Here is a 27878-nt window from a genome sequence, read left to right as displayed (position 1 = left end):
CCACCAGTATGGTCATGACTTTACTCAGAAGTAAATGGACTTTCCTGCTCAGGATCATTCCTTAAGGGCCATAATCAGCTTTAGCCTCTAAGCCTGACCAAATCCCAGCTAATCACCCAGCCCCCTCGGGACAAGGTGCTATGATACTCTAGTATTTGAAGATTATACCTTCGGCACTTATTTGATTGACAATCTTTGCATCAAAATAAAATAAAATGTTGAGTCAATTTTTGATGTTGACAACAGATAACCATATATAAACATTTAATCTGAACCTTCTGGTATCTTAACCACTGAAAACACAGTATGTCCAAAATTAAACTCATATTCCCTTCCAGGTCTTTACCCCATCTGCTCCCTCTCTCAGTGAATGATACAACAACATCCATCCATGGAGTCTCAGTCTAGAACCTGAGAGTCGTTCTGGCCTCTTCCCAGCTCTTTGCTGACCTGAATGCAAAGTTGGTCTTTAACCTGAGCAGCTGTGCCGTAGTTTCTTAGGCCAAGAAGCAAATGCATCACATACCATTTCCCTTCTCCATTTCTTTCTTCCTAAGTCTCCCTTCCTTTCACAAATACTTCCTGAGTATCTGTGACAGGCTAGGCACAATAGCAGTGCTGAGTCTTTGGCCTCCAGGAGCTCATAGGCTAGGAGCAGCTGAAGACGTGTGAGTTACAGCACAATGTGATAGGCCCAAAGAAGATGGACCTACAAGCAAGTTACATGGAGCTTGTAGAGCAAGTCAGCCCCCACAAAGGGGGGTGCTGCTTCCTGAGTCTTAAGTAGCACTTTCAAGATTGCCCCGTGGTTAACAAGAGAGAAACTCTGGGGCAGAGGAAATGGCATATACAAAGTCAGAGGGGTTGGACCAGCTCATGGCAGGTTGGACAGTGGTATATAATGGCTTCCGGGTCACTAAGTGCATGGGGTGGTGGATGAAGCTGCATGGGGTGGGCAGAAAGCAGATCACGAAGGCCAAGAGTGTAAGCTGCAGAATTTGACTTCTAGGAAATGGAAATCATTGACGATTTTGACAGGCAAGTAAACAAATTGGATTTGCATTTTAGAAAGGTCACTCTGGCAGAGTATGAAGAATGAGTTACAGGTCAGAGGAACCTTGAAAAAGGCCTTTCTTATAGTTAAGGCTAGCTGTGATACCTGAAGTAGCAGAGAAAGGTAGAGCTGCAGAGGTAGAGACGGGAAGGGAGAGGTGCTTACGAGGCTTTGATTCAACATGAGTTTGCAGGAGAGAGACGGGGCCTGGATGGGCTTGGGCCTCAGGTGGAAAGATCACAGAAGTAGAAAGCAGAAGGTGGAGGATGGGTGGGAGAGAGTAGGAGTTCTCTCTTGGATATTTTGAATTTCTTTTGCTTATGGAATCATCTAGGTGGTGTTATCAAGTGTGCTGTCGGGTGTACAAGATAAAGAGGAATCCGTGAGCACAATGAGGAAGAAAGCAGGCAGGGAAGGAGGAGATTCAGGAGACTCATGTTGTCCGAGATTCATGGGAGGAAAGAGTTCCAACAACAAGTGGTCACCAGAGTCAAATGCTCTCGGCAGTTCATGTGACATTAGGATTCAAGGATGTTATTAGTAACCCAACCCAGAGCAGTGTCAGAAGCAGGGTGGGCATGGATGCCAGCTGCTGCCAGCTGATGGGAGGAAGATGAGGAAGTGGTGTGTGTGTTCCTCTTTCTAAAGGATGAGGTTTGAAAATGGGCCAGTCATATTCACAGCTCTCTCACCAGAACCTAGGTTAGTCCCTGACACAGCGTGCCTTATAATACTTGTAATAATTTCATGAAAGGAGTGAGAGATTCTGGCAATGGGCAAATCTGGTCCCAGGATCCAGAGACAACTTCTGTGATTGGTTTGCCCTTAGCCATGAGACAATGGAGCATGTCAGTACGCTAAAGGAGGAAGAGCCACTGCAGGAAGGGAACATTAGGGTACAAGAGCAAGAAGACACAGGATGGAGCAAAGTTCCCAAGGAAAGTGAGAGGAGTCGATCCATAGCATGGGTAGAAGGATTGAGGTGAACCAGAAGAGAGAGATGGCTATAGGATTTGTAAGGATAAACTCACAAAATTATCAAGAACTTGAGAGGCTCACAGGTGATAGGTTTTTTTTTCCCTGCAAAATAGAAATCTAATGTCATGTGTGAAGAATTAGGCAAGAAAGATAGGATAAGAAGCCTGAGAATATGGATGCTTTGGTCCAACTGACTTGGGGATCAAAAATGTTGCAGACCAGGTACTTGAACCCTATCCTTGGTTGAAGTAAGAGCTGGGCAAGGTCTCCAGCTCTGACCTTGTCCAGAATCCCATCTCTGAGGATGAAGCATTTAGACCCACCTCTATGATGCTGTAATTACTTCCCTCCACTTTTGACCTAGGTCACTGTGCTCTGACCTCATCCCCCTTGATTAGGCTCTGGTTTTTCCCCACTTATAACAAGGACTAACTATAGTGGCAGATTTCCCAATTCTAGTAGAATGGAATTCTTTAAAAGCAAATGTGTTGGAATTGTTGGTTATGTGGGAAAAAATGCATCAGCAAATCAGTTAAATGGCATTCTATTATCACTGCTTTTTCTTTTCTTCCAGAAGTCTACTATGCAACCGCGTACTGGATGCCTGCTGAAAAGACAGTGCAAGTCAAAAACGTACTGGACAGGAATGGGGACGCCTATGGCTTTTACAATGACTCTATGCAAACCACAGGCTGGGGCATCCTGGAGATCAGAGCGGGGTATGGGTCTCAGACCCTGAGCAATGACATCACCATGTTTGTGGCTGGCTTTTTGGAGGGTTACCTCACTGCCCCGTAAGTACTTCAGGCGCGGTGGAGAACTACCAGGTGACTCTGTCCCTTTCTCTGTCCACCATTGGCTCTTGTCTTCCTGACATCAGACATTAGAACTGGAAAGTAGTCTGAGGTCCTCCTCATGGGATAGAAACATGATCAGAATCACATTGTCACCTCTAATCAGTACCTGCCTTGGAAGAAACAAAGCCCCCAGCTGTGGCATTCTTCCTTTCTCATGGCACTTAAAATCTTTACTTTTTGTGAAACTGTTTTAAAATACAGCTAAGCCATTTTATCCTACTAGCCGTTTATTGTCTGGTAGAAAGAAAATGATGGGTGGAGTGACCGAGGAACACAAAACACAGAGTATTCATTAAATTTAAAATGTAAGAGCATTTTTTTCAACAGTCTTAAAACAATACTTTCAAGTGGGCAAAGATTTTAAATTGAAATTCTGATGTCTAATATAAATATTCCTTCCAGTTCTACTGTTACTTAATTCGTACATCTTTCCCGTGTCTTATGAAAATAACAAGGGTGTAGTTAATAATAACACAGTCAGGACACATCACTTTTTGAGATAAGCTCTTTAAGGAAAAGAAGGTTGCAACTCATTTAATCAAGCCTCATCCTTTCTTTGATATAAAAGTGTCTTGACGATTTGGCTTTTTTCTTTTATTTTCTGTGACCTAGATTGTTGAGGACAGTTTAACCAAACCCTACTGTGTGCTGTTACCACCTTAGTAAGTCACCCTAATAAGTGCAGTACTGATCTTAATTTGTTTCTAAGTGCTGGAGATTATATCAAATTTTGAATAACTAGTTCTTGGGCTCTGATCTCTCTTTTTTAACGAACTAGAAATTTCTGTTTTTCTTTTTTGCACCAAATTTCTGTTACCATACAGGTCCCCTTAATGGTATACTACTCTGAGATGTATAAAACTTTATGACTGGATTAAGATTTTAAAAAACATGAGCCTGGGTGGCTCAATTGGTTAAGCATCCGATTCTTGATTTTGGCTCAAGTGACGATCTCAGGATCGTGAGATTGAGCCCCTTGTCAGGTTCCGAGCTGGGCGTGGAGCCTGCTTAAGATTCTATCTCCTTCTCCCTCTGCCCCTCCCCCCCAAAATAAAATAAATTTTTTAAAAAAATGTTTAAAACTATGTTATATAAATATAAATATATATAATATATAATCTGAACTTTTCATCCTTCTCTACAAATCTGTATTTACTGTGTATCTACTACTTCTGATTGCATTATTTAAATTGAGTTGCAAGTTTAAAGAAATAATTTGGGCTGAAGTTGTATGGCTATAAATACATTAGGTTGTCATGGATGCTATACATACTGGGCCTTTAAGGGAGACTGTGATTTGAGGGAGCGGCTCTAGTCTGAGACAGTTGTAAGGATGAGCATGTCTTCTGTGGGTACGAGTATCACAGCAGGAGCTCTGGGGAGTTTGCCAGAAGGCTTCTGACAAAGGTGGAAATTCTGATATTCTTATGTCTCAGGAAAACATAAATTTTAACATCTCACTTCTAGGGGTGACCTTATCATTTTACCCTTATTCTTAATATAAAGCATTGACTTATCCTTGAATACCTTTATCCATTGATGAAGAAGATCCATAGAAATATGGGTTAATATTGATTCTATTAGTAACATCTTAAATGCTTCTACATTAGAGTAAAAAATACTTAAATTTTATTTCTTAGAAGAAAAACACATAGCTATTATTCAGTAACTGGGGTTTTTTTGTTTGTTTGTTTGTTTGTTTACTCTGTATTTTTGCCCTATCTCTTCAAAAAAAAATTCGACATGTGTGAGTCTTTTAAGATGGAGCCACTTCCTGGGGCTCCTGGGTGGTTCAGTTGGTTGAGAGTCCAACTCTTGCTTTTGGCTCAGGTCATGATCTCAGGGTCATGAGATCAAGCCCTCTTTTGGTTCTGTGCTGGGTGTGGAACCTGCTTAAGCTTCTCTCTCCCTCTTCCTGTGGCCCTCCCCCCACCACACACCCATGCATTTCTTATAAATACATACATACATACATACATACATACATACATACAACTTCCTGCATATTGTGTCCCATTTTGAGGATCTGGCAACTTAGTCTTCCATCTCTTCAGACAAGTTGCAACAGCCTGTGAGCATGAATGATCAGGCGTGAGGAAGAGGTGGGTCTAGTAATCTCAGTGAGGAAAAATACTGGATCATTAAGACTCTTTTTGGGAACATTTCTGCTGCAGAGAACAACCTGGAAAGAGTGCTTTAATCATAAATAACTATAACAGTCCAAAAGGAAGGCACCCCATGGGCCAGAACAAAGAACCCTTTGCGGAAGGAGTGAGTTGTGGGTCTGGTGTTTGATGGGTGAGAACAATCAACATGACTGGGAAGAGGAAGAAAATAATTCTGGGCAGAAAGAAACAGAACGAAGTACTGAAAAAAGGCAATAAGCTTGAAATGAGTAAGGTGCATTTACAAATGAGTGAGGAGTAGAGGCTCTGTTGATTAGTCAGAGGCCTACAGGTTTAGAAATGCAGATGGGGCTGTATCATGGAAGGCTTTGGATGGAAGCCTGCCCGTGGTTGTCATTCTTCATTTCAATCATAGGGTGCTCAAAGGTTTCTTGAATTTGAAAGACAACGTCTCTGTTTGGTATTCAGTACTGACAACTCAAGGATGTCACCTGCTCCAAGGATGGGCTTCCCCTATATGCAGTACCAAGAGTCTTGAGAGGACCTCTGCCCTGCAGAGACTTTGATAGATCTCATGGAACAGAAGATGTTGGTGATCAGGAAGAAGTGTGACAAAGAACCGAAGGGGCTGGATGGAAGAGAGAACTCAGGTATTTGTCTATTTGAAGAAGAGAACAAAAAAGAGAAAGAGAAGGAGGAGAGGACAAAAAGGGAAAAAAGGAAGGGAGGAAGGAGAACAGAACCAAAAAGAGGAAAAGGAAGAATTACAACCAAAACTATCGTTAGAAGGGCATTTCCCATGAGCACCTCTTAAGAGGCTGTCATTCTAATCGCATGCCCGAAAAATCAGGTAAGTAGGGAGATTTCCCAGCTTGCACTGCAAGGACTTACTCTGTGCCTAGCTCGAAGCTGACAAATAGTGGGACGTGGCCCAGCATGCTTAGAACACCCTGGCAACGGGCTGGAGAACAGAGAAGAAGGGAAGAGCCTCTCGATTTCCTCCCTCTTCTGATCTGGTCCAGGAGAAGGCTTGCCATACATTCTGTTGCTTGCCAAGAGCTCATTTCGAAGGAAGGAGATCCGCGAAATGGAATGGAGAAGCTGGGCTGCCCTGCCAGTGACAAGAGCTCCAGGAGGGAGACAGAATAGAGAGCATACTGGAAGGAATCATGGGATTGCGACTCCCAGACCAGAGGCACCGCCAGGGCCTGTTGCAGTTGGCAGCACAGCTGTGTGGTCACCGTCGCTGTCTTCCATTATCTGAGAAGCAATAGCATCTTCATGCACACACATCATTTCTTCCATCTGAAACCTGTACTCCTGGGGACTGTGACTTGGGGGTGTTTGCAAGGTGTGATTCCACTTACCAAGACACAGCCTTGGAGCAAAAGCGTCTGAGCCTGGGCTGAGAAGGTGAATTTATGCCAAAGGCCAAAAGAAAGAGCCACCTTTCCTTGTTTTCCTTTTTTTTTCTTTAAGATTTATTTATTTATCTGAGAGAGAGAGCATGGATGGGCGTGCATGCAAGCAGAGGGAGAGAATCTCAAGCAGACTTGGTGCTCAGTGCAGAGCCCCATGCGGGGCTCAATCTCACGACCCTGAGATCATGACCTGAGCTGAAACCAAGAGTCCCACGCTTAACCGACTGAGCCACCGAGGCGCACCCTCTTTGTTTTCCTTTCAGCTTGCAAAGTTGCTCAGGCAGCTGCTAAGAGCGGTGGGAAGTTGAGGGCCGCCATGTTCTTCCCACATCACCACATTTAAAATGGAGTCACGTTCCTTATATTCTCCAGAACCTCGAGGGGAAGAGGTGTGCGCGAGGTTGGGTATTGTGGCAGGAGCAGTTGAGATACTGTGATAAAGACCGTGGTTTAACTACCTTGGAGGAAATAATTTGCTCCATCTAACCTATGACATACTTGTGAGGCCAAATGAAAACATACAAAGAAATATCCTCAAATCCTCCATCATTTCATTTGAAGTGTTCAGTAATTGGTTGCCTCCTTGAACTCTTACGACACTCTCCAGAGAACAATTGGGACCTGGACCCAGCCCTCTGTACTTTATCACGAAGCTCTAGGCCATCTATAGTCCTGTGGCCGCACAGTTACCCCGTGGGGTACACTGGAAGCATCAGGTCCAGCCACAGCATGGAGGAAGGCAGCTCTAGACATTTCCAGGGCTTCTCTCGCTGTCTTGCCCTTCCTCATGCTCTCCCGCCCCCACCCATCTCCTGAGGAGCCACTTCCTGCGGGACACTGCCATTACCATGCAAACATTCCTTCCAGCTGGGCCCCTGAGCTTTCCCACGCTGCCCCGTCAGCCTGTCATACATCCCTTTCCAGCAACTCTTAGACTGCGTTCTCTGAGAGCCAGATGCAGCCTCTCCCATCCCCACCAATTGAAATATTGCTCAGCCCCCCAAGACCCATCTCACATGCTCTCTCCTCAAAGCGTTCTCTGATTCCGGTCCCACTGTATTGAGCTCCATCTCTCCCCGCCACCATCTGTTAGTGCTTTAGGGGCAGGTCCCTATCTTATTCATCTTTATATACCCCAGACACCTGGCACAGCGCCTCTGCCCCCAGCAGTTACTTAATTACATGCTGATTAGGCTTAATTGAATCCTGTGCTGTTCCAGTTCTTTAGGGATGAACCAAAAGTGTGAGGTACATATTTCCATGTAATGCAGTCTCTAGCAGCCAAATGGAGTTTCTTCTTTTGTTTTTTAATTTGTTGGGCTGGGCTCCCTAATCAGAGTATCTCATGTCTCACTAATGGTGTGTAAAAGCTGATCAACAGTCCTGCATTGGCTTTAATAAAATGAGTCATGACACCTTTCTGGAAAGAATGATGCTGAGGGTGTGGGTACCAGGTCTGCTCCAGTTTTTAATAAAGTGGCTGAGCCCATGTGTGGCTGAGGCAGCGGCTGAAATGCCTCCTCTGGAATTATCTAGTTGGGATGAGCCAATTCGCTGCAACCAACACATGTTACACTGCTTTGTGCCAGGCTCTGGGGGGGAGGAAGGAAGGGGGTGAGTTCGCTCCTGAGTACATTCTTCAAAGAGAACCCCATTTAAGTTATTATGTTGACACAACAGCTGTTAAAGCTATGATGAAAAGAGGTTCTAGCAAGATTGGGGCACACGTAGAGGAAGTAATCAAAGGTGTTCCCTTTTGTGTTTCTGGCCTACCACCAAGACACACCTCGAGAATCTCTTCCACATCCCCAGCTCGCTCCTTTGAGGTTAGAAACTCAATATGCTTCCCTCTCAAGACGGTAAGCAAAGCAAAGATAAGTGAGACACGTTCGCCTCCTCAAAAATATCAAATGGTCCATGAGCTAGTAATTATTTGGAACTTCCCATGAACCACAAAGTGCTGCTCCTTCTGACGATGACAGGGATGGCGATGACTGGCCCTCACATGACACTGTTCAAAGCATTTTACAAGTTGAATTACTTACTCCACAGCACTGTGATGTGCATGTTATTATTCCCATTATTATTGGCATGAAAACCTGAGCACAGGGAAGTGAAGTAATAAGCTGAAAGTCACACAGTAAGCACGACCATGTTGCCTATCTACAGAGTTCGAGCCGCATATACATGTACACGCGCAAATGGATCAACTGCTTTAGGAAATTCTACAGGAGCTTGTTATGGTCTCGGACCCAGAAAGTTAAAGCAAGTAGAAAAGAGTAGAAGACAGCACCTGACAGGTGCTAAATGATACGGTATTAACGTGACACAGAGACTCAGGGTAGGGTGGGAGTGGGAGTACGTGTGTCTTCGTGATTCTCACATACGCATGCATGCGAGAGACGTAAAGGTACCCAAAGTCTTGGCCAACTTAGGGGGAACTTACTGATTTACACACCGCAGAGCTGAAATTAACGTAACACATCCGTGAGGCGGATCCTAGTGTTAGCTCTGCATGATGAGAATTTGGAAGCGTGGAGAAGTTGGGCAGCTTGCTTACGGTCATACGGCCCAGAAGGAGTGAGTCAGCCTTTGAACTCAGAATTCAGAGTCTCTGCCCTTAACTGCGGTCCTGTATTGCTCTACCGCACGAAAGTGGAGGATCCCAGACCCAGGGATCAGAAAGGGCCTCAACCTGACGAAAGTGGACTGTATTCCTCAGGGCTCCTGAAGGGGGCCAGATCCATTATCACAAGGTGGTGGAGGTTTCTCTTCCCCTGCTCTGAATGTCAGAATAGAAAAATCTGGTCCCCCCACCCCCAACAAAAAAAGAGAAATGTTCCATGATTCTAGCCCAATTACCCATCGATGCCTCCATGCGTCCTGTCCACTGTGATGTGGACATCTTCAGCAACCACCCCCAAGTCAAGATTCGTGTTCCTCTGTTTCAGCGTCCAGCCTCGGCACTATTGACATTTTGGGTTGAATAATTCTTTGTTGTGGGGGCTGTCCTGTGCATTGCGGGTCGTTTAGCAGTAGCCCTGGCCTCTCCCCACTAGATGCCAGCAGCATCTTCCCCCCCCACACCCCCTAGTGTGACAACCAAAAATGTCTACAGACGTTGTCAAATGCCCTGTGGAGGAAAAAATCACTCCGGCTGAGAAACCAAGCTCTATTTTAAAATAGACTGAAAAATTGAGAGGCTCTAGAACTCTGGATGGAGAGTGGGCAAGGTACAAGGATGAAGACTTTGGGTAAAAAGTATGAATTTTGTTTGTTTGTTTCTTTACCTAAATGAGCCTTGTAGGTCAATAGCTTACAAATTATTTTTTCCAAAACAGAACTTTATTTTCATATAAATCATTTTAAGAACCCGTTCCTCCTGATGGCAGAACATGTTACCACAGCCGTTTCTACACAAATAACTCATTATTTAAACTGAGTTCATTCAGATTGTTTCATGCCTCTTCCAAACACTTAATCTCAGAATGGATTGGTATTCCTGCGGCATCTTGGAGGGAGGGGAGATGTTTAATCAGTGGTTTCCTTTGTCCTTCTCTGGCATCCAGCGAATTGGAACAGTCTTTTTAGTCTTTAGCTTGGATGTCTCCCTATGTGACATCTGATGAGGCTTCTGTGGGGTCCCTGGTCTCCAGCTATATAATCAGTGTCACCTGAGTTGGGAACAGTCACAAGTGTAAGTAGTCCTGCCCCCAGCTGGTCCAATGTCCACTTATTCCACGTCGGGCCATACAAAGAAATGTTTGCTCTCCAGAGCTCACTGAGGTACACAGGGCTCATGAGCCCAGACAGCCCAGGCAGCCATCTCCGCTTTCCCATGAAGCCCTGGGGTGGCACCTATGGGGTTGTTTCCGCCCCAAGCAACTAAATCACGTCATCAAACTCACAGGGAGCCTCTGTTTCCATTCACCTGGAGTGTGGTCCCTTTCTTGTCACCCACAGACCTGTCTTGTCTTATTGCTGTTCTCTCCTCAGTTTCAGAGGTGGTGGATAGAGAAACGTGATGAACTTAGTAATATAAATATGGCACCATAAAAAAATATGTGAACAAAAGTTAAATGGGATAATGCAGTTTTAAAAAAAAATTAGAAATAATTTGAAGGAGAAGCTCTCATGAGGTGAATTTATTGAATTCAAGGATCATAAAAATAAAAGATTTCAAAGGATTTTAATGTTGTTTACCTAACTGGCAATAGAACTGTTTTCATTTTATCAGTTTCAGTTCTGGAAATTACTAGATAAAGGACATCTGAAGTTCCAAAGTATAGGGAGCCAAATTCCTGTTCTTGGAATCTGAGTCACCTCCTGTTTACAATGCCAACCTTCCTCGGTCAGTAAAAAGCATCAGATAGGGGCGCCTGGGTGGCACAGTGGTTAAGCGTCTGCCTTCAGCTCAGGGCGTGATCCCGGCGTTACGGGATCGAGCCCCACATCAGGCTTCTCCGCTATGAGCCTGCTTCTTCCTCTCCCACTCCCCCTGCTTGTGTTCCCTCTCTCGCTGGCTGTCTCTATCTCTGTCAAATAAATAAATAAAATCTTTAAAAAAAAAAAAAAGCATCAGATAAAAACCAGAACCAGGACCTTAGATAAATTTTCAGTCCAGAGATCACAAGGGGTTCACAAGTACCCACTTTGCTCCAACTTACAGCAAAAAGTCGATAACATATAGAAAGCATTATAGTAATATAGTGGGTCCCAGAATAAGATTAAACATCATTTGAGCCAGAAAGGGAACAGAAAACAGGGATGAAGTGTGGATCCGCTGGGATCTTGGCATGAAACCAGCAGAGAGAGCCATCCCTCTGATGGGTGAAGGCCTCAGGACTTCGTGAGCTGAACCAAAGTAACCTTGCTGCTTTTGACTGTTTAGAAAATTAAGAGGCCACAGAATAATTTATCCGGATGTGCATCCTTGTGTACAGATTATAAGAAGCCATGAGCTTACAGTTGGGGGGCTGGGGGTGGGCCAACAAGAACCAAATCACCCATGTGCTGGTTCAAGTGCAGAAACATCTGCAACATCCCATGGGAAAGAAGTCCCCCAAAAGCCATTGTAAGACCTGGTTTTCACAGAGTCAGATGGAGTCACTTAGGGGAAAATGAGACGGGGGTGGTGGAGGTAGGGAGAGAGAGAGAGAATAGGAGAGAATAAACAATGCGAAATGCTTGCACACCAAAGTTCCAAAGTACACAAAGAAATTGAGTGCTAAGAAAAACAGCCAACAAAATCAACAATAATATCATGAAAACACTCCAGACTGATTTCATAGACTGGCTTAACAAAGGCTTTAAATATGTCTAAGGCGCTCTTAGTTATAAATGATGTAAAACTTGAAGAATTTATGAAACAAAAAAGGAACAGATAAGAGGACAGGTAGATATTTTTAAAGAAACTGTGAAAAATTATAAATGAAAATTATGGAAATTAAAAAATTGATAAATAGGCAAACCGTGAACTGGACACAATCAGAGAAAAAAAAATCTGAACTGGAAATTAGTATTGAGGAGTTTACATAAAACATTCCCCAAAGAAATAAAGGGTAAAAATAATTAGAGACCTGCTATTAGAGCAGTTTGATTGAGAAACTCCAAATTACATCTATTAGGAATCCCAGAAAAAGAGGCTGGAGGAAATTGCAGCTAAGCTATAACTGACGGGGTAATAGTTGAGAATTTATCAACATTTAAAAAGACACAAGTCCTTAGTTGGAAGACACATCTATTAAATTGCTACAGCATAGTGAAATTACAGAAAATTGGGGATAAATAATCTTAGAAAAAATTTTTTAGAGAGGGAGTGGGGAGGGGCAAAGGGAGAGGGAGAGAGAATCTCAAGCAGGCTTCCCGGCCAGTGTGGAGCCCAACATGGGGCTTAAACTCACCACCTCAGGGTGATCATGACCTGAGCCAAAATCAAGAGTCAGGCACTTAACTGACTGAGCCACCCAGGCGCCCCAGGGATAAATAATCTTAAAAGCTATTAGAAAGAGGGACACCTGCCTTCAGTTAAGCATCTGCCTTCAGCTCAGGTCATGATCCCAGGGTCCTGGGATCAAGTCCCGCATGAGGCTCCTTGCTCAGCTGGGAGCCTGCCGCTCCCCCTGCTTGTGCACTCTCTCTCTCTCTGACAAATCAATAAATAAAATCTTAAAAAATAAAATAAAATAAATCTATATCTAGTGACGGTATAGAAACATGCATTAGAGTAATAAATCACCCATTCAAGATTGGAGTTACCTCCGTGGAGAAGGGTATGGAATTAGCGTCCGAGAACTGTACACAGGGGCTTCAGCTCTATCTAATGTTGTTTTTCTTTTTTTTTAAGATTTTACTTTTGAGTACTCTCTACTCCCAACATGGGACTCGAACTCACAACCTGGAGAGCAGGAGTCGCAGGCTCTACTGACTGAGCCAGCCAGGCGCCTCTCTAATGTTTCGTTTCTATTTAAAACTATCTGCACAAACATGGCAAAATGTAATGACTTTAATAAAGTTGGGTAGAGATACTTGGGTGTTGGTTTTATTAGATGCTTTTCTATATGTTAGAAATATTTCTCAATTTTAAATTGTGCGTTTGATTTTTTAAAAAGATAGGGGAGTTTTGCAATAGGGGAACCTTATAGTTAGTCCAAAAATTGTATAATTTGCTATGATGGACTACTGTAGGAGGAAAAATAGAAATGTAACCGCTTTCTTCTCTTGTTTCAGACAAATGTATGACCACTTCGTTAACCTCTACCCACAGCTGATTAAGAAACCTTCCATTGTGGATAAAGTGCAAGATTTTATGGCGTATGTATAATAGCTTTCCTCTTGTTGTTACTGAGACCGCAGGGCCTGAATCTGTCATTGCAAACAGCAATTTTTCCTTGGCCAGTTTGCTTTTCTACATCTTAGGCAGGACTCCAGAACTGTTCTCATAGTAAGGTTTAGCACATTTTGGTAATGACATGAAGACTGGTTGCAGACAACGTGTCCTCTCATTTGGGCTCTTTCAAAGGTCAGGTTGAATATCATTATCGATTACACATCTGGAGGAAGATACTATCAGCGTAAGGAAGGCAAAGTTAAATGCCTGAGCTTCTGCCTGAGGGCCCCTCTCCTCCAGGGATCCCTCCTCCTGCCTCTCTGAGGTGCTCCTGTGTCATGGGCCTGCTTACTCAACCCAGCTGGAGTGCTGGCTGTGATCTAGTCCTTATTCTTAACATCCTCGGAGAACACGGCCATTGTAAGCAAGTTTCCTAAAGACTTAGTAATTCTCGATACTTAGAAAAGTTGTTTTCTATTCCTTTCACATGTGGGATTTGTTTTATAGTTGGGACTGTGATTAGTTTGGGGACAAAAGGGCCCCTGGTTTGGCCCTCCAAATCATACACCGAGCAACCTCTTCGTCGAATGCTGAAGTCCTGCAGAGAGCATCATTGCAAATTATTGGGCTAGACGCCGTGAAGCAATGACCTTGTATTCTCAGGCTGATCTGGAGACAGCCTGAACAAATCAGAATCGCTTTCAGTATACAAAATTATGTCAAACCATCCCCTAGAAAGCGCAGAGAACTGAAAGAGGAGAGACAGAACGGAAGGACGATAAAAAGCAAGACTCTCTTGCTAAGCATGCTAGGACAGAGGTGTTGAGCAGTTCCTGGCAGCAACCGAAATGGAATGAACCATAAACTATGAAAACGATCGGAGAGAAATATAAACATATATAAACGCCCCTGTCCTTAGGAGATTTTTTGTTGTTGTTGTTAACGACTTCCATATTAAAAAAAAGAAAAAGTTAATGACGTATCCGTACTGATTTAGTGAGATATCATGGTTTTATATGAAATGCATTTGGATGGCCTATCCTTGACTTTTGTAGATTTCAGTATCACAAGAAGCTAAATGTTAGAACTAGGTAGAGCATGCAGGAAGCTATCAAGGAAGAGTCATAGACCTGGGAAGAAATTGAAAATCATTTAGGATTTCCCCTGATAGCCTTTCAAAGTGATTGGAATGTTATAAGATCCAGAATGTAAATTACAGTAGCCTAAATATCTGAATATATAATCTCTAAATGCCTTGGTTTAATTTAACTTTGGGTAAGCAACCATGGAGATCTGTAGGGCAAATCTAATTTCTCTTGCAGGAAGCAGGATCAGTGGACCCGGAAAAACATCAAAGATTACAAGGATGACCCGTTTTGGAGACATACAGGCTATGTTATGACACAAATGGATGGGCTGTATGTAGGAGCAATGAAGAGGGCTACGTTAGAAAAGACAAAGGTAAGGTTTTTAAAAAGCTGCTCAGAATGTATATTGGCATTTGGCAATATTATTGCCAAGAATATTGAAAGTTATCTTTAAAACATGACAAGACTATTGAAAGAATGGCAAGAATATTGAAAATTATCTTTAAAATAACATTGCAATATAAATGGTAAATTGGAGGCAGGATGGTACATGAGCAAATGGAGGGTAGGAGTGAGGAGCATTTCCACTACAGAACTTACCATAATTTTTTCTTAAAGATTTTTGCTTATTTGAGAGAGAGAGAGAGCAGGGGAAGGGGCAGAGGGAGAGTCAGAGAGAGAATCCCAAACAGACTGCCCGTGGAGCCTGGAGCTCGACGTGGGGCTCGATCCCACGACCCCAAAATCATGACCTGAGCCGAAATCAAGAGTCTGATGCTCAATTGACTGAGCCACCCAGGTGCCCCTATCATAATTGTTAAAATCTTGAATAATGAAAGTATTATTTTTTCAAAGGACAACACAAAGAAAATATGTATACATAAATATTCAGGTTCTGGTTTTTGCTTTTCTTTTGCTTTTGTTTTCTGGTTAGCATGTCACTGGTGTTTGTCTTTTCACCAACTCTGCCTAAAAACCAGTTTGTAGATGACCAGTTCCCGGCTACTCTGGTGGACTGACTCTTGCTGGCACAAAGTTCACGTTCGAGTCAGATCATTGCTTTGAGGTAAACACTGTCGAGCCAGTTAGGCCTCCATGAAGCCCACCATCAAAATCAAAAAGCATCTTAGTTGAATATTTTGCTGTAAAGCAGTGATTCTCCACTCTGGGCAGTCTCCCTCCAGAGCCTCGCTGGCAATGCCTGGAGACGTTTCTGGTCATTAAAACCAGGAGGGTGTTGCTGATACTAATGGGGTGAGGTCAGGGATGCTACTAAATATTTTATAGTGCACAACCCCACACAAGAAAGAATTATTTGGCCCCAAATACCACTAGTGTTTTGGGTATCGAAACATGCCAAAGTGTCTCTTACAAACCATAAGGTAATAATTTTTTTTTAAAGATTTTATTTTTTTGACAGAGAGAAACAGCAAGAGAGGGAACACAAGCAGGGGGAGTGGGAGAGGGAGAAGTAGGCTTCCCGCTGAGCAGGGAGCCCGATGCGGGGCTCGATCCCAGGACCCTGGGATCATGACCTGAGCCGAAGGCAGACGCTTAACGACGGAGCCACCCAGGTGCCCCAATAGTTCTTTTATAAGCTACAATAAAATCTAGTGCATTTGTTCCATTAGAGACCCTTCCCAAAGGAATAACTGAATGGATCCCTGACAACAGAAAAACGAGAAAATGACATCCATCTGTCACAAATCAGTGTTACGAGCAGTCTTTGTCTTTCCCAGCCCATGACCCTGTTCCAGATTCAGTTCCTAAATGCCGTCGGAGATCTGCTGGATCTGATTCCCTCGGTTTCTCCCACAAAAAATTCCAGCCTGAAGGTTTTTAAGAGATGGGACATGGGACACTGCTCTGCTCTTATTAAGGTGAGACACATAGCAGCCTTTCTCTTCTTCCTTGCTCTGGGCCACGCAGACTTTTTCTGTGTCAACCCAAGTGTGGCCACATCTCAACCGTGGCTCAAGCCATCTATCAGCTCATGGTTCCTTTGTCTAGAAGTTAAGAACTGGAAGGAGCTGATGGAGGGAATTGGAAGTACATGGTGTTACCTCTGTTTCTTCCACCATTCCTCCCATGCCATATGCACCTACCACTCCCACCTCCCACAGTCTTCCATTTTGGATACTTGGAAGACAGAGTCTGTCTGTTTGGTGCACACTAAGGGTTAATGCTGTGCTCCTTGGCCATATTTTCTGATAATAAATACAGCAATGAACACCCAAATTGACACAATCCCTGTACACTTCCCACGCTTGTAGTCAGTTATCTATATACTTTGCGTCATTCACTATGATTCTGGCTATAGGTTCTTCCTGGATTTGAGAACATCTTTTTTGCTCACTCAAGCTGGTACACATACGCAGCCATGCTCAGGATATATAAACACTGGGACTTCAACATCAATGATAAAGACACCAGCAGTAGTCGCCTCTCTTTCAGCAGTTACCCAGGTAAATAAATTTAGAGGGACATCGGAGTACCCCGACTATTCTTTCAGAAGGAAACCTTGGTGATTCAGAGTAACTGGAATGGGAGAAGAAATCTTTAGAGGTTAGTATGCATGAACGAAGGTTGATTTTCAGAATGCCTTTTGAAGAAAGACAGCTCTAATGCTTTTATTTAATGGGATGGTGTAAACAAAGTTAACCACTGCCGAAAGTTCACTTCAACAAATGCCAAGTGAGGTATGAGGCACTTCCCTAGGCTGTGAGGTGGAAGCCAGGTTGGGCAACAGAGATCCTGCTCTCGGTGTCTCCTCGAGGGCCTGTTTCTTTTATTCGTCATAGTATCCACAGAACTTAACCTAGTTTCTTTTATTCGTCATAGTATCCACAGAACTCAACCTAGTTAAGCACCTTGGACTTAATCAATTTTTGCTGAATGAATGGATGGATGGATGCGTAAGCTTATAAATCTTACACTAGCAAGATAAGTACAATACAGATAATGATGGTATTATTACTGGGTGCTGTGCGTGCTACAGCCGAAATGTAAGGAACGTTATGAGTATTCAAAAGAGGGTCAGCTCATACTGGATTGTCAGGGAAAGGAAAGAAAGGCTGACACTTGAGATGAACCATGAATGATGACTAGAATTTGAACAGGTAGAGATCGGTGGGAAGGACAGTCTCTGTGGAGTGGGAGTTGCAAGTTCCTATTCTCAAAGGGGCCAGGCAGGTGATGTAAAATGGATAAAGGGAGGCTGGTGTAAGAAACTAAAAGTGAGGGGCGCCTGGGTGGCGCAGCGGTTAAGCGTCTGCCTTCGGCTCAGGGCGTGATCCCAGCGTTCTGAGATCGAGCCCCACATCAGGCTCCGCTATGAGCCTGCTTCTTCCTCTCTCACTCCCCCTGCTTGTGTTCCCTCTCTCACTGGCTGTATCTCTCTCTGTCAAATAAAAAAAAAATCTTAAAAAAAAAAAAAAAGAAAGAAACTAAAAGTGAAAACGATTGTAGCAAACACATGACCCATTGGAAGGGTGCCAAGTGCTTAGCTCCCACTGACTGTTGTCACTCAGCACTGTGGAGGTCAGTGTTACCAGGTCCTCCAACTTCTGAAGATAGAAATACGGATTCAACAAACCCCACTGTGTGAACCTTACAAAACATGTCTGCTAGCTGGAAGGGCCCCCTCGGTTGTAGGTGTGCAACCTCTTCAGGGAACATCACAGCTAAAGGCAAGGGGAAAATTCTTACCAAGCATCTAAGAGTCCAACACGGATACAAGGTGGACACTTCCGACCTTTAATTCCATATTTGTAACTTACAGGGTGGTTATACCAACCACCTGTTGTATCTATCTGCCTTTGTCAGAGTATCATTACCCCTTCTGGTATTATTATTTCTGGTAGTATTAATAGCATCCTATTAAGAATTCTGATCAGTGGCATAACTTGGTAACTTTCTGTCCTTGGGACCCGATCCTTCCTTTGAAAACACTTTGATTTCATCTTCGTTGTTGCTTAATTGTTTTAGTATAGAGGCGGCTGGGCACTCCTCTCTGAGTTAGACTGTGTTTTGACTTCTTTGTATTCCTTTAGACTGAAATTTAAGGACAGCAAGAGACCGAGGCCAGTCAAATATTCATATTCTTCCTCTTATTTGCAATAAAACGCAATGTTCCGATGTTACCTGCACTGCTCTGACGTCTCTGCGGAATGGTCTTGTTCCATAATCTTAATAACCCTGGATCCCAAAGGTGGTGATGGGGAAACTCATGGAGGACTTTCCTTTGAAATGTGGAAGTCTGTTAACATTTGCACATGTGAATCTATCTTTCCAGAATAGATACGTCGATAATAGAAATTTTTTTAGAGCATTTGAACCGAGAGAAAACAAGCCTTTTTTTTAACCCCAAGGTGTTTTTACGGGAGCTAGTGTAGCAGAGTGATTTATATTTTCTTTAATTGGACAGTTTTGTTCTCAGCAGCAAACACGAGAAATGTGTAGGATCTCATTTCTGTTACAAAGAATTATTTGATTAAAGGATCTGTCCACCACTTTGGATTCATGCAGTACATATGGAGCTAAGCTTTGCCGTCAACTTCATTCCCTGCGCGCTGTCGATCCCGGAACAAAGCTGGGTGGCTTGTCTGTTTGTTGCTGGTGTTGGTGGAGGAGTGCCATGGTAGATGGAGTGGATTACGAGTGTGGTGTCAGGACCTGGAGGCTCTTCGTGATATGAGCAAGGATATTAAGGATATTAAGAATTGCTGAGTCAGAACAGAAACATCAAGTCATGAAATATTTGTGACGTGGCTGAGACACGTATGAAAGATGACAGTAACTGGGATGGTACAGAGACCATTATACTAAAGATACAAATAACCCTGTGAAGATTTCAAATGCACCTATCCGTACTTTTTTTTTATTTTAATTTTTTTTATTATATTTGTGTTATTATATTGTGTTAGTCACCATACAGTACATACAGTACATGGTTTCCGATGTAAGGCTCGATGATTCATTAGTTGCATACAACACCCAGTGCACCATGCGATACGTGCCCTCCTTACTACCCATCACCAGCCTATCCCATTCCCCCCCCCCTGAAGCCCTCAGTCATAGTCTCCCATGTTTCATTCCCCCTTCTGATTACCCCCCCTTTCTTTATCCCTTTCTTCCCCTACCGATCATCCTAGTTCTTATGTTCCATAGATGAGAGAAATCATATGATAATTGTCTTTCTCTGCTTGAGTTATTTCACTTAGCATTATCTCCTCCAGTGCCGTCCATGTTGCAGCAAATGTTGAGAACTCGTTCTTTCTTTTTTTTTTTTTTAAGATTTTATTTATTTATTCGACAGAGATAGAGACAGCCAGCGAGAGAGGGAACACAAGCAGGGGGAGTGGGAGAGGAAGAAGCAGGCTCATAGTGGAAGAGCCTGATGTGGGGCTCGATCCCATAATGCCGGGATCACGCCCTGAGCCGAAGGCAGGCGCTTAACCGCTGTGCCACCCAGACGCCCCAGAGAACTCGTTCTTTCTGATAGCTGAGTAATATTCCATTGTATATATGAACCACAGCTTCTTAATCCATTCATCTATTGAAGGGCATCTCGGTTCCTTCCACGATTTAGCTATTGTGGACAATGCTGCTATGAACATTGGGGTGCATATGGCCCTTCTCTTCACTACATCTGTATCTTTGGGGTAAATACCCAGTAGTGCAATGGCTGGGTCATAGGATATCTCAATTTTTAACTTTTTAAGGGACCTCCACACTGTTTTCCAGAGTGGCTGTACCAATTTGCATTCCCACCAACAATGTAGGAGGGATCCCCTTTCTCCACATCCTCTCCAGCAGTTGTTGTTTCTTGCCTTGTCAATTTGTGCCATTCTAACTGGTGTAAGGTGGTATCTTAGTGTGGTTTTGATTTGAATTTCCCTGATGGCTAATGATTTTGAACATTTTTTCATGTGTCTGTTAGCCATTTGTATGTCATCATTGGAAAAGTGTCTGTTCATATCTTCTGCCCATTTTATGATTTGTTTCTTTGTTTCTCGTGTATTGAGTTTGAGAAGTTCTTTGTAGATCTTGGATACCAGTCTTTTATCTGTAGCGTCATTTGCAAATATATTCTCCCATTCCGTGGGCTGCCTCTTAGTTTTTTTAACTGTTTCCTTGGCTGTGCAGAAGCTTTTTATCTTGATGAAGTCCCACAAGTTCATTTTATCTTTTGTTTCTCTTGCCTTTGGAGATGTGTCATTGCTTTGGCCGATGTCGTAGAGGTTGCTGCCTATGTTCTCCTCTAGGATTTTGATGGATTCCTGTCACACATCGAGGTCTTTCATCCATTTGGAGTTTATCTTTGTTTATGGTGTGAGAGAGTGGTCAAGTTTCATTCTTTTGCATGTAGCTGTCCAATTTTCCCAGCACCATTTATTGAAGAGACTATCTTTTTCCCACCGGATGTTTTTTCCTGCTTTATCAAATATTAGTTGCCCAAAGAGCCAAGGGTCCATTTCTGGGCTCTCTATTCTGTTCCATTGGTCTATGTGTCTGTTTTTGTGCCAGTACCATGCTGTCTTTGTGATCACAGCTTTGTATCCGTACTTTCATAATACATCATGACCCCCCACTCTTGCCCGGTTCTGTGGAAGTGACCACCAAGATGATTGTCCTGAAAAACACTAAAGCTTCAAGACACCAAGACATTTTTTTGTTTTGAGGTTGTCAAAAAGGAAAATGGTAGAGCTTGGACAGCCGTAAACTGTTCCTCCACGTACGAAATCCAACAATTTTACTTTGGCGAGCCTCGGTCTTCTCATCTGTAGAATGAGACTAACATAAAGGCTGACTTCATACAGTTGTAAACATTATGTAATTTATTTATTCGTCTACAATTTTCTATGAAATTGTCATGTTAGGCAAAATATTTATGAAGGGAAACAGGACAGATGCGGTCCTTTTTCTAACAAAATTTGTATTCTGGTGGAAGAGACAAATAAAAAAGCAATGATCAAAGTGTGATTGGTGTAATAATAGGGAAGACTAGTTTGGGGATGTTGCAATAGCTTCCAAGAGAAAGTAAAATTTAAGTTGAGGTGCAAAAACGAGCATAAATAAGCCGGCAAATGGGGACAATGGGGCGATAAAATGTTCTGTGTGGGCCAAGCAGCGTGTGTAAAGGCCTGTAGGCAAGAAAAAAATGTGGAGAAGTCCAGAAAGAGGGAATAGAGGACAATGCAAGACCATTCAAGTGACAAGTGGTAGAAGCGACATTAATAGATTTGTGTTTTAGAATTACCTGGCCCACAAGAGAAGGAGGAGGAAGAGAGTGGCTGCCAAGAGAACATTTAGAAGCCTGAGGCAATAATCCAGGTGCCTCAAGCCATGTAAGGTTTTGCAGATGGTCAGTCACGATGTGGAAGGAATATTGAGATCCATCTTCAAGAAGAGAACAGTATCCACAATGACTGCTGAATTGCTCCAGCAATTCAGGAATTTCTATGGGTTCCCGTTGTCCTAGCCGGAATCTTTGAGAGCTAATGACCTAATGGGAGCTGTCGGAAGGGCACTTGCAAAGTCGTCCTCCAGCATAGGAGAATAGAAGAAACAGTAGTAACCCGGCACACGCAGACTTATCTAAGTCAGTCTCACGCTCTGTGCTTACCAGCGCCCCGGGTGACTCCATAAAAATGGAGGTGGTTATGTCAAGGAAACAAATTAATATAATAACTCCCGTCTTCACCCAGAAAAGGTAAGTGACTTGGTATAGTCGCCTTAATAGTTTCCATCTTTTCCAGAATGTTTTTTTAAAAAACTCAGTAGGCCTTTCCTTTACCCTTGGGGAAAATATTTCACCTGAAGATACTAACATGAAATGTCCTGAGAAAGTCAGAAGTAGACCACAAGTGTGCCAGGCGCTGGTAAACCTCGGGACTACCCTCAGGCCCAGGTGAGCGATGTTCCAGCTTTGTAGTGCCTTCCTCAGAATTCCCTGAGTGCCCCCTCCAGCACCTCGAGACCAGCCAGGCTGGCAGTACTGGGCACACGTGACCCATGTGTGTCTTATTTAGCGGGTGCCTGGGTAGCTTAGTCAGTTAAGCGTCCAATTCTTGATCTCAGCTCAGGTCTTGATCTCAGGGTCTGAGTTCGAGCCACTTGCTGGAGCCTACTTAAAAAAAAAAAATTGTCCCCACCCCTATGTGTCTTACTTAGGAAGCACCGTTACAGGAATTTTCAAAATGCCCTTCTAGTGCCCAGGGCTAGCCAGAATAGCAGAGCCATCCCAGTGGGGCTAAGCTTAGACAGGAACCCATGTGGCCCCTGGTCCTTGCATGTCCCTTTCTTGAGAGCTCTTCCCCTCCGCCCCTCCCCATACATTCAACAAGATGTTGCTTGTCAACATGGGGGGCGCTGGGACGCAGGCCGGTGGGAGCACATCCTTTCTGCTGGCCGTCACAGTGTATTTGCTGCATGAGTGAGCTGACAGGCTGTGGGTGACAGGATGATTCGAGGTGGCGCTCGTGTCAGACCCAGCATGTGTGCAGGGCTCTAGGCTCTCGAAGGTCGCTCTCACCCTCGGGCTTAAGCATCTGTGCGGACCTGCCTCCCTACAACAGCACTGGAGAGTGGCAAGGAGGCAACAAGGGCATTCACTGTGTGCCCCAGGGCTGGCCCCTCGGGCGGTCACTTCACCCCTGCAGGCTCTATACCACGTGTTCGCCAGTCCTCTGCGGAGGGCTAGGCCTGGCCCTTACAGAGGCTTTGGAGAATCTCACTCCATGACACAAACAGACCTTTGCAGCAGATCTCATGCCCCATGAGGTAAGCCCCTACTCTCTCAGGCCAGTCTTCTGCCAGATGGATATTCCTTGTGAGATTGGGAGTGCCCTTCTGGCTCTGCCCAAGGCTTCTCCCCTGTCCTGCCCATAGGTGGGGGTGTGTGGAAGGAAGGGTAGAGTCCGTGTGGAAGAAATCACATTCTAGGAATGCAGTGATTACAGCAGAGGAGTCCAAGAGAAGACAGACACAGAAGGAACATATGTTGGTGTACGCTGATGCTATACAATTCTGAATGGCGCTTTCATGACCAGGAAATGAAGATCATTCACACTTTTCTTAATGTTCTGGGCAGGATTGGCATCTATGGTCATCATCGACAAGAGCAGTAACGATCCTGGAGAGAGTCCTCAGAAGCCGTGTTCACAGGTGGCACGATGGATTGCAGACTGGCAGAGTCATTACATAAACGGTGTTAGGGAACGGCAGAGGCAAAGGGATGGATGGTGTTTCAGTACAGACAGGTCACGGAGAGTCCTGGCTCCATGAATAATAACAGTATTGCTCCCTTTTTCTCGTGGCGGGTGATATAAAATTACTCAGGAACAGTGCACTTCCATAATAAGGAATAGACAGAGATGGCACGTGGACACTCTAAAGAACTTTCTCAGGTACTGACTGGAGGAGACATACCCATTATTCTGAGCCTTGTAAGGCTCTAGACCTCATATGGGCCTATGAAGTTTGCAATTCGCCTCTTCATCACATTGTTTATATAGGCAGAAGCCCTGCAAAAAATAACTCACCTGGGGCTCTGGAAACTCTAAAGGTAGCCCTAGGTAACCTTGTTCTAGAAGCATCCCATCCGGTTTTGAATGGCCATCGTCTCTTCTACCTAACAACGGAGGAAGAGAGCAGCCCCGTGCCGGCCCTCCTCCGACTATTGGTTTTGGCTGTGCAGTCACGACCCAAGGAAGTAAGACAAAGAGAGAAATCCCATGGGGCATGGCCGCGCTGAAAAGGTAGCTAATACCAGGGTATGAAGACCTCACTGCAAAGGTCTACTGATTTCAATTACACTGAATCTTTAAATCAATTCAAAGTAAATCAACACGTCAATAATACTGGGTTTTCAGTCCTCGAATACTGGGTCTCTATTTACGTCTTCCTTAGCTTGAGCCATGTTTTGTGGTTTTCATTATAAGGGTCTTACATACCTTTAGTTATTTCGCTATCTAAATAATTTTTGTTGCTACTCTAATCAGAATTGATATGTTATTCCCTTTCCAATTGTTCTTTCTTTTTCTAGTTTATCTCTTGCTGCGTAACAAGCCACTCCAAAAATTAGAGGCTTGAAATGAAATAATCATTTAGTATCTCATGGTTTCTGTGGACCAGGAATTTAGATTAGGACACAGTGAGAATGGCTTGTCTCTACTTGTCTGTATCTTTACAGACCTTTACAGGTCTTTAGCTGAAGACTCAAAGACCGAGGGGCTGAATGAAATCGCTGGCAGCTTAACGGAAACTAGAGGATACACTTCCAGGGTGACTCACTTACATGGTTGACCAGGCGGTGCTGGCAAGTTGGTTCCCCTCTCCTTGGGCCTCGCCACAGGGCTGCTCAAGTACCCTCCTGATGCGTTGTCCGGCCTCCCCCAGACCAAGTGATGCAAAAGAACAAGGCCAAAGTAGCAGTGCCTATTATGACCTAGTCTCAGAAGTCACACATTGTCACTTCCACCACATTCTATTCATTAGAAGCACATTATTATGATCAGCCCACATACAAGGAAAGGAAATTAGAATCTATCTAATCTATCTAAAGGGAAGAATGCCAAAGAATATATGATAATTTTAAAACCATCACAGTACAGAAAATACAGTTTTTTTGTATATTTACTGTGTATCCTGAGACTTTTCTAAATTCATTTGTCAGTTCTAACAGCTATTTTGTAGAGTTCTTGGGATTTTTCTGTATACATCATCATGCCCTCTCTGCGTGAAGACAGTTTTACTTCTTGCCCTTGTATGTCTTTGTTTTCCTACATGATTGCACTGATAAGACCTCCAGCACAGTGTGGACTAGACGTGGCATGAAAATCCTTTGCTAGTTCCTGATCTTAGGGGAGAAGTAGTCAGCATAAAGCATGATGTTCATTGGAGGTTTTTGGAGATACCCTTTATAAGTTTAAAGAAGATCCCCTCTCCTCCTGTTTTCTTTAATGTTTTTGTTTAATGCATTTTTGTGAAATTCTCAGCTTCTATTAAAATGATCATATGATTTTTCCTCTTCATTAATATGGTGAGTTCTATTGGTTGACTTTCAGATGTGAAACCAACTTGGCATTCCTGGGATTAACCCCATTTAGTCATATTATTCTTTTTATTTTTTATTCAACTTACTAATATTTTGTTAAGAATTTTTTCATTTATATTCATGAGAGATATTGGTCTATGGTTTCCTGTAATTGTTTTGGTGTCCCGGTAAACCTGTCCTTATAATCTGAGTTTGGAATTATTGTTTTCTTCTGTATTTTCTGAAAGAGTTTGTGTAGGACTGGTAATATTTTTTTTCTTTCAATGTTTAATAGAATTCATCAATTAAGGCATTTAGATATGGACTTTTTGTTGGAAAGTTTTTAACTATGAGTTCAGTTTCTTTCACTGATACAGGACTATTCAGTTTTTTTAATTGTTCTTGAGGCAGTTTTCAAAATTCGTGTTTCAAAGAGTTGTTCATTTCTTTGAAGTTATCATGTTTATTGACATAAAGCTATTTATAATATTTTCTATGAGCCTTTTGATGTCTGTCTGTGGGATCTGTAGTGAAGTCCCTTTCATCATTCATGATACTATACCTTCTTTTCTGTTATTCAGTCTAGCCTGAGGTATGTCAATTTTACTAATATCTCCAATAACCAGATTTTATTTTCATTGATTAGTTTCCTATTGTTTGTTCATTTTCCTCCTCATTGATTTCCATTCTTATCTTTATCATTTTCTCTCTTGTACTTTGCACTTCATCAACTTTTTTTTCTAACTTCTTAAGGCAGAATCCTAGGTAATTTATCCTTCTTGCTTTCTACTATAAGAAAATAAAACTATACATTTCCTTCTAGGCACTCCTTTCAGTGCATCTGACAAGTTTTGGTATGTTTTGCTTTCATTTTCCTTCAGTTTAGAATATTTGGTGATGTCTCACATGATTTCTTTAATCCATGACTCACTTGGAAGTATATTGTTATTTTCCGAAAATTTGGACACTTTCCGGATATCTTATTCATTTCTGTTCTGAGTAAGCTGTCTTTCCTGTGAGCTTTCCTCGTACTCGATGCATCATTTCTTCAGAGCCCGTACTCATTTTTCGTGCTCATTTACTCCACATTCACCCCATGCCCCCAGGACCAGCACATAGCCTTGCAATGATTGGAATCGTCTCTCTCCGTACTGCTCTCTCTCTTACAACTTTGATTTGAAAACAGGAATCCAAGATGTTCAGGAATTATTATCGAGACATTTCCCATACAATCCTGTATGGTCAGCACAGAGGTTGGACCTTGAAGCGACTCGCCTCTGTAGCCATCCTGATTACAAATGACTTGAATAGGACCTAACTAGTTTTATGGGGTTTAGGCAGCACTCAAGTTTCAAACACATTGCTATAAACTTGTTTGTGCTCAACTTGTTATTGAAATTTAAAAAACCCCAGTATTCGTTTATTTCCTACTTATGTGCCTGCCGCTGTGACTGATACTACGTTAAGCATTTGGTGTGTGTGATGTCATTTAATTTTCATGAAAACCTCACAAGGAGGGTATTGTATCTGCATTAAAAAAAAAAAAAGTTCGGAAAAGTTAAATAACATGCTCAAAATCACCAGACTCAGGGGTTGGGGACTGAGTTCAAACGCAATATATCTGACTGTAAACACCCGTTGTTTGTTGTTATTGTTGTTGTTGTTGTTTCAGGAAGGGTCCAGTTTGCTTTTAAGTTACAGGGTTAAAACTAAAAAAGAGCCAGGAGCTCCAAGGCCCTCCCAGGCATGCCACGGGGGTGGAGCTCTTGCTGGGGAACAAAGCTGGCATCCATTCAAAGTGTTTTAATTGAGGATTCCAGTAACAATGATTCCTAAGTGGCTGAGTCTTCAAGCTGAATTATCTGTAAGTGAGGTTCTCTAATGCACTTAGTGTGTCTCATCAAGCCTGCAGGCGTCCCTCCTTTGCATAACATCTAGGCATCCCATCACCTCCCTCACACACATATACACACCCCTCAGACTTAAAATTCCCAGGGGAGCTTGCTAAAAAACGCAAATTCCAAGTGCCATCCATGGAAATTCTTACTCAGTTGGTCTGGGCTGGCGCGTTTGTAACAAACATGCCACCAGGTGATTCCAACACACCAGATCCAAGCCCGTCCACTGAGACGCTGGCAATTCTACGGGTCTGCAGCGAAGACTTTGCTCATCCTTTTCTTGTATGAAGTTCAAATCCTTGAAAGAAGGTGCACAGGAAGAAGAAAGAAGAGTCTCTGAGCTCCAAGAAAATGTAGTTGCCTCCCTCATAATCCATAATGTCATCACCTTCATAAATCACAAAACTGCCTACTTCAAGTACTAAAATTTCTTTTACTAACTCCATATTACGTCCTTTATCTCGGATCCTTGCATCGTCAAGCTGAAGTACATACACTCCGTGAGTTAATGCATGCCAAGATTTATGTCTTCTGCCTTATTTTAAAAAGTAGAACCAAGGCAAGAAAAGAAATAAAAGTAGAACAAGGG

The 27878-nt window shown here is 43.1% G+C and overlaps 1 protein-coding gene across 1 annotated transcript in view; it reads left to right on the top strand.

The window, feature by feature from the left end:
* The window catches only part of PLBD1 (phospholipase B domain containing 1), a 48768-nt gene that overhangs the window by 7806 nt on the left and 13084 nt on the right, over window positions 1-27878 (top strand). Inside the window, exons 2-6 of the mRNA XM_045781391.2 lie at window positions 2607-2826; window positions 13166-13249; window positions 14588-14726; window positions 16093-16233; window positions 16674-16818. Coding sequence (XP_045637347.1) covers window positions 2607-2826; window positions 13166-13249; window positions 14588-14726; window positions 16093-16233; window positions 16674-16818 — 729 coding nt within the window. The remainder of the gene's footprint in view (window positions 1-2606; window positions 2827-13165; window positions 13250-14587; window positions 14727-16092; window positions 16234-16673; window positions 16819-27878) is intronic.

This window comes from Ursus americanus, chromosome 25, assembly GCF_024610735.1.
Source record: "Ursus americanus isolate L20-20 chromosome 25, mUrsAme1.1.p, whole genome shotgun sequence".
NCBI lineage: Eukaryota > Metazoa > Chordata > Mammalia > Carnivora > Ursidae > Ursus > Ursus americanus.
This window is presented reverse-complemented; position numbering and strand designations above follow the sequence as displayed.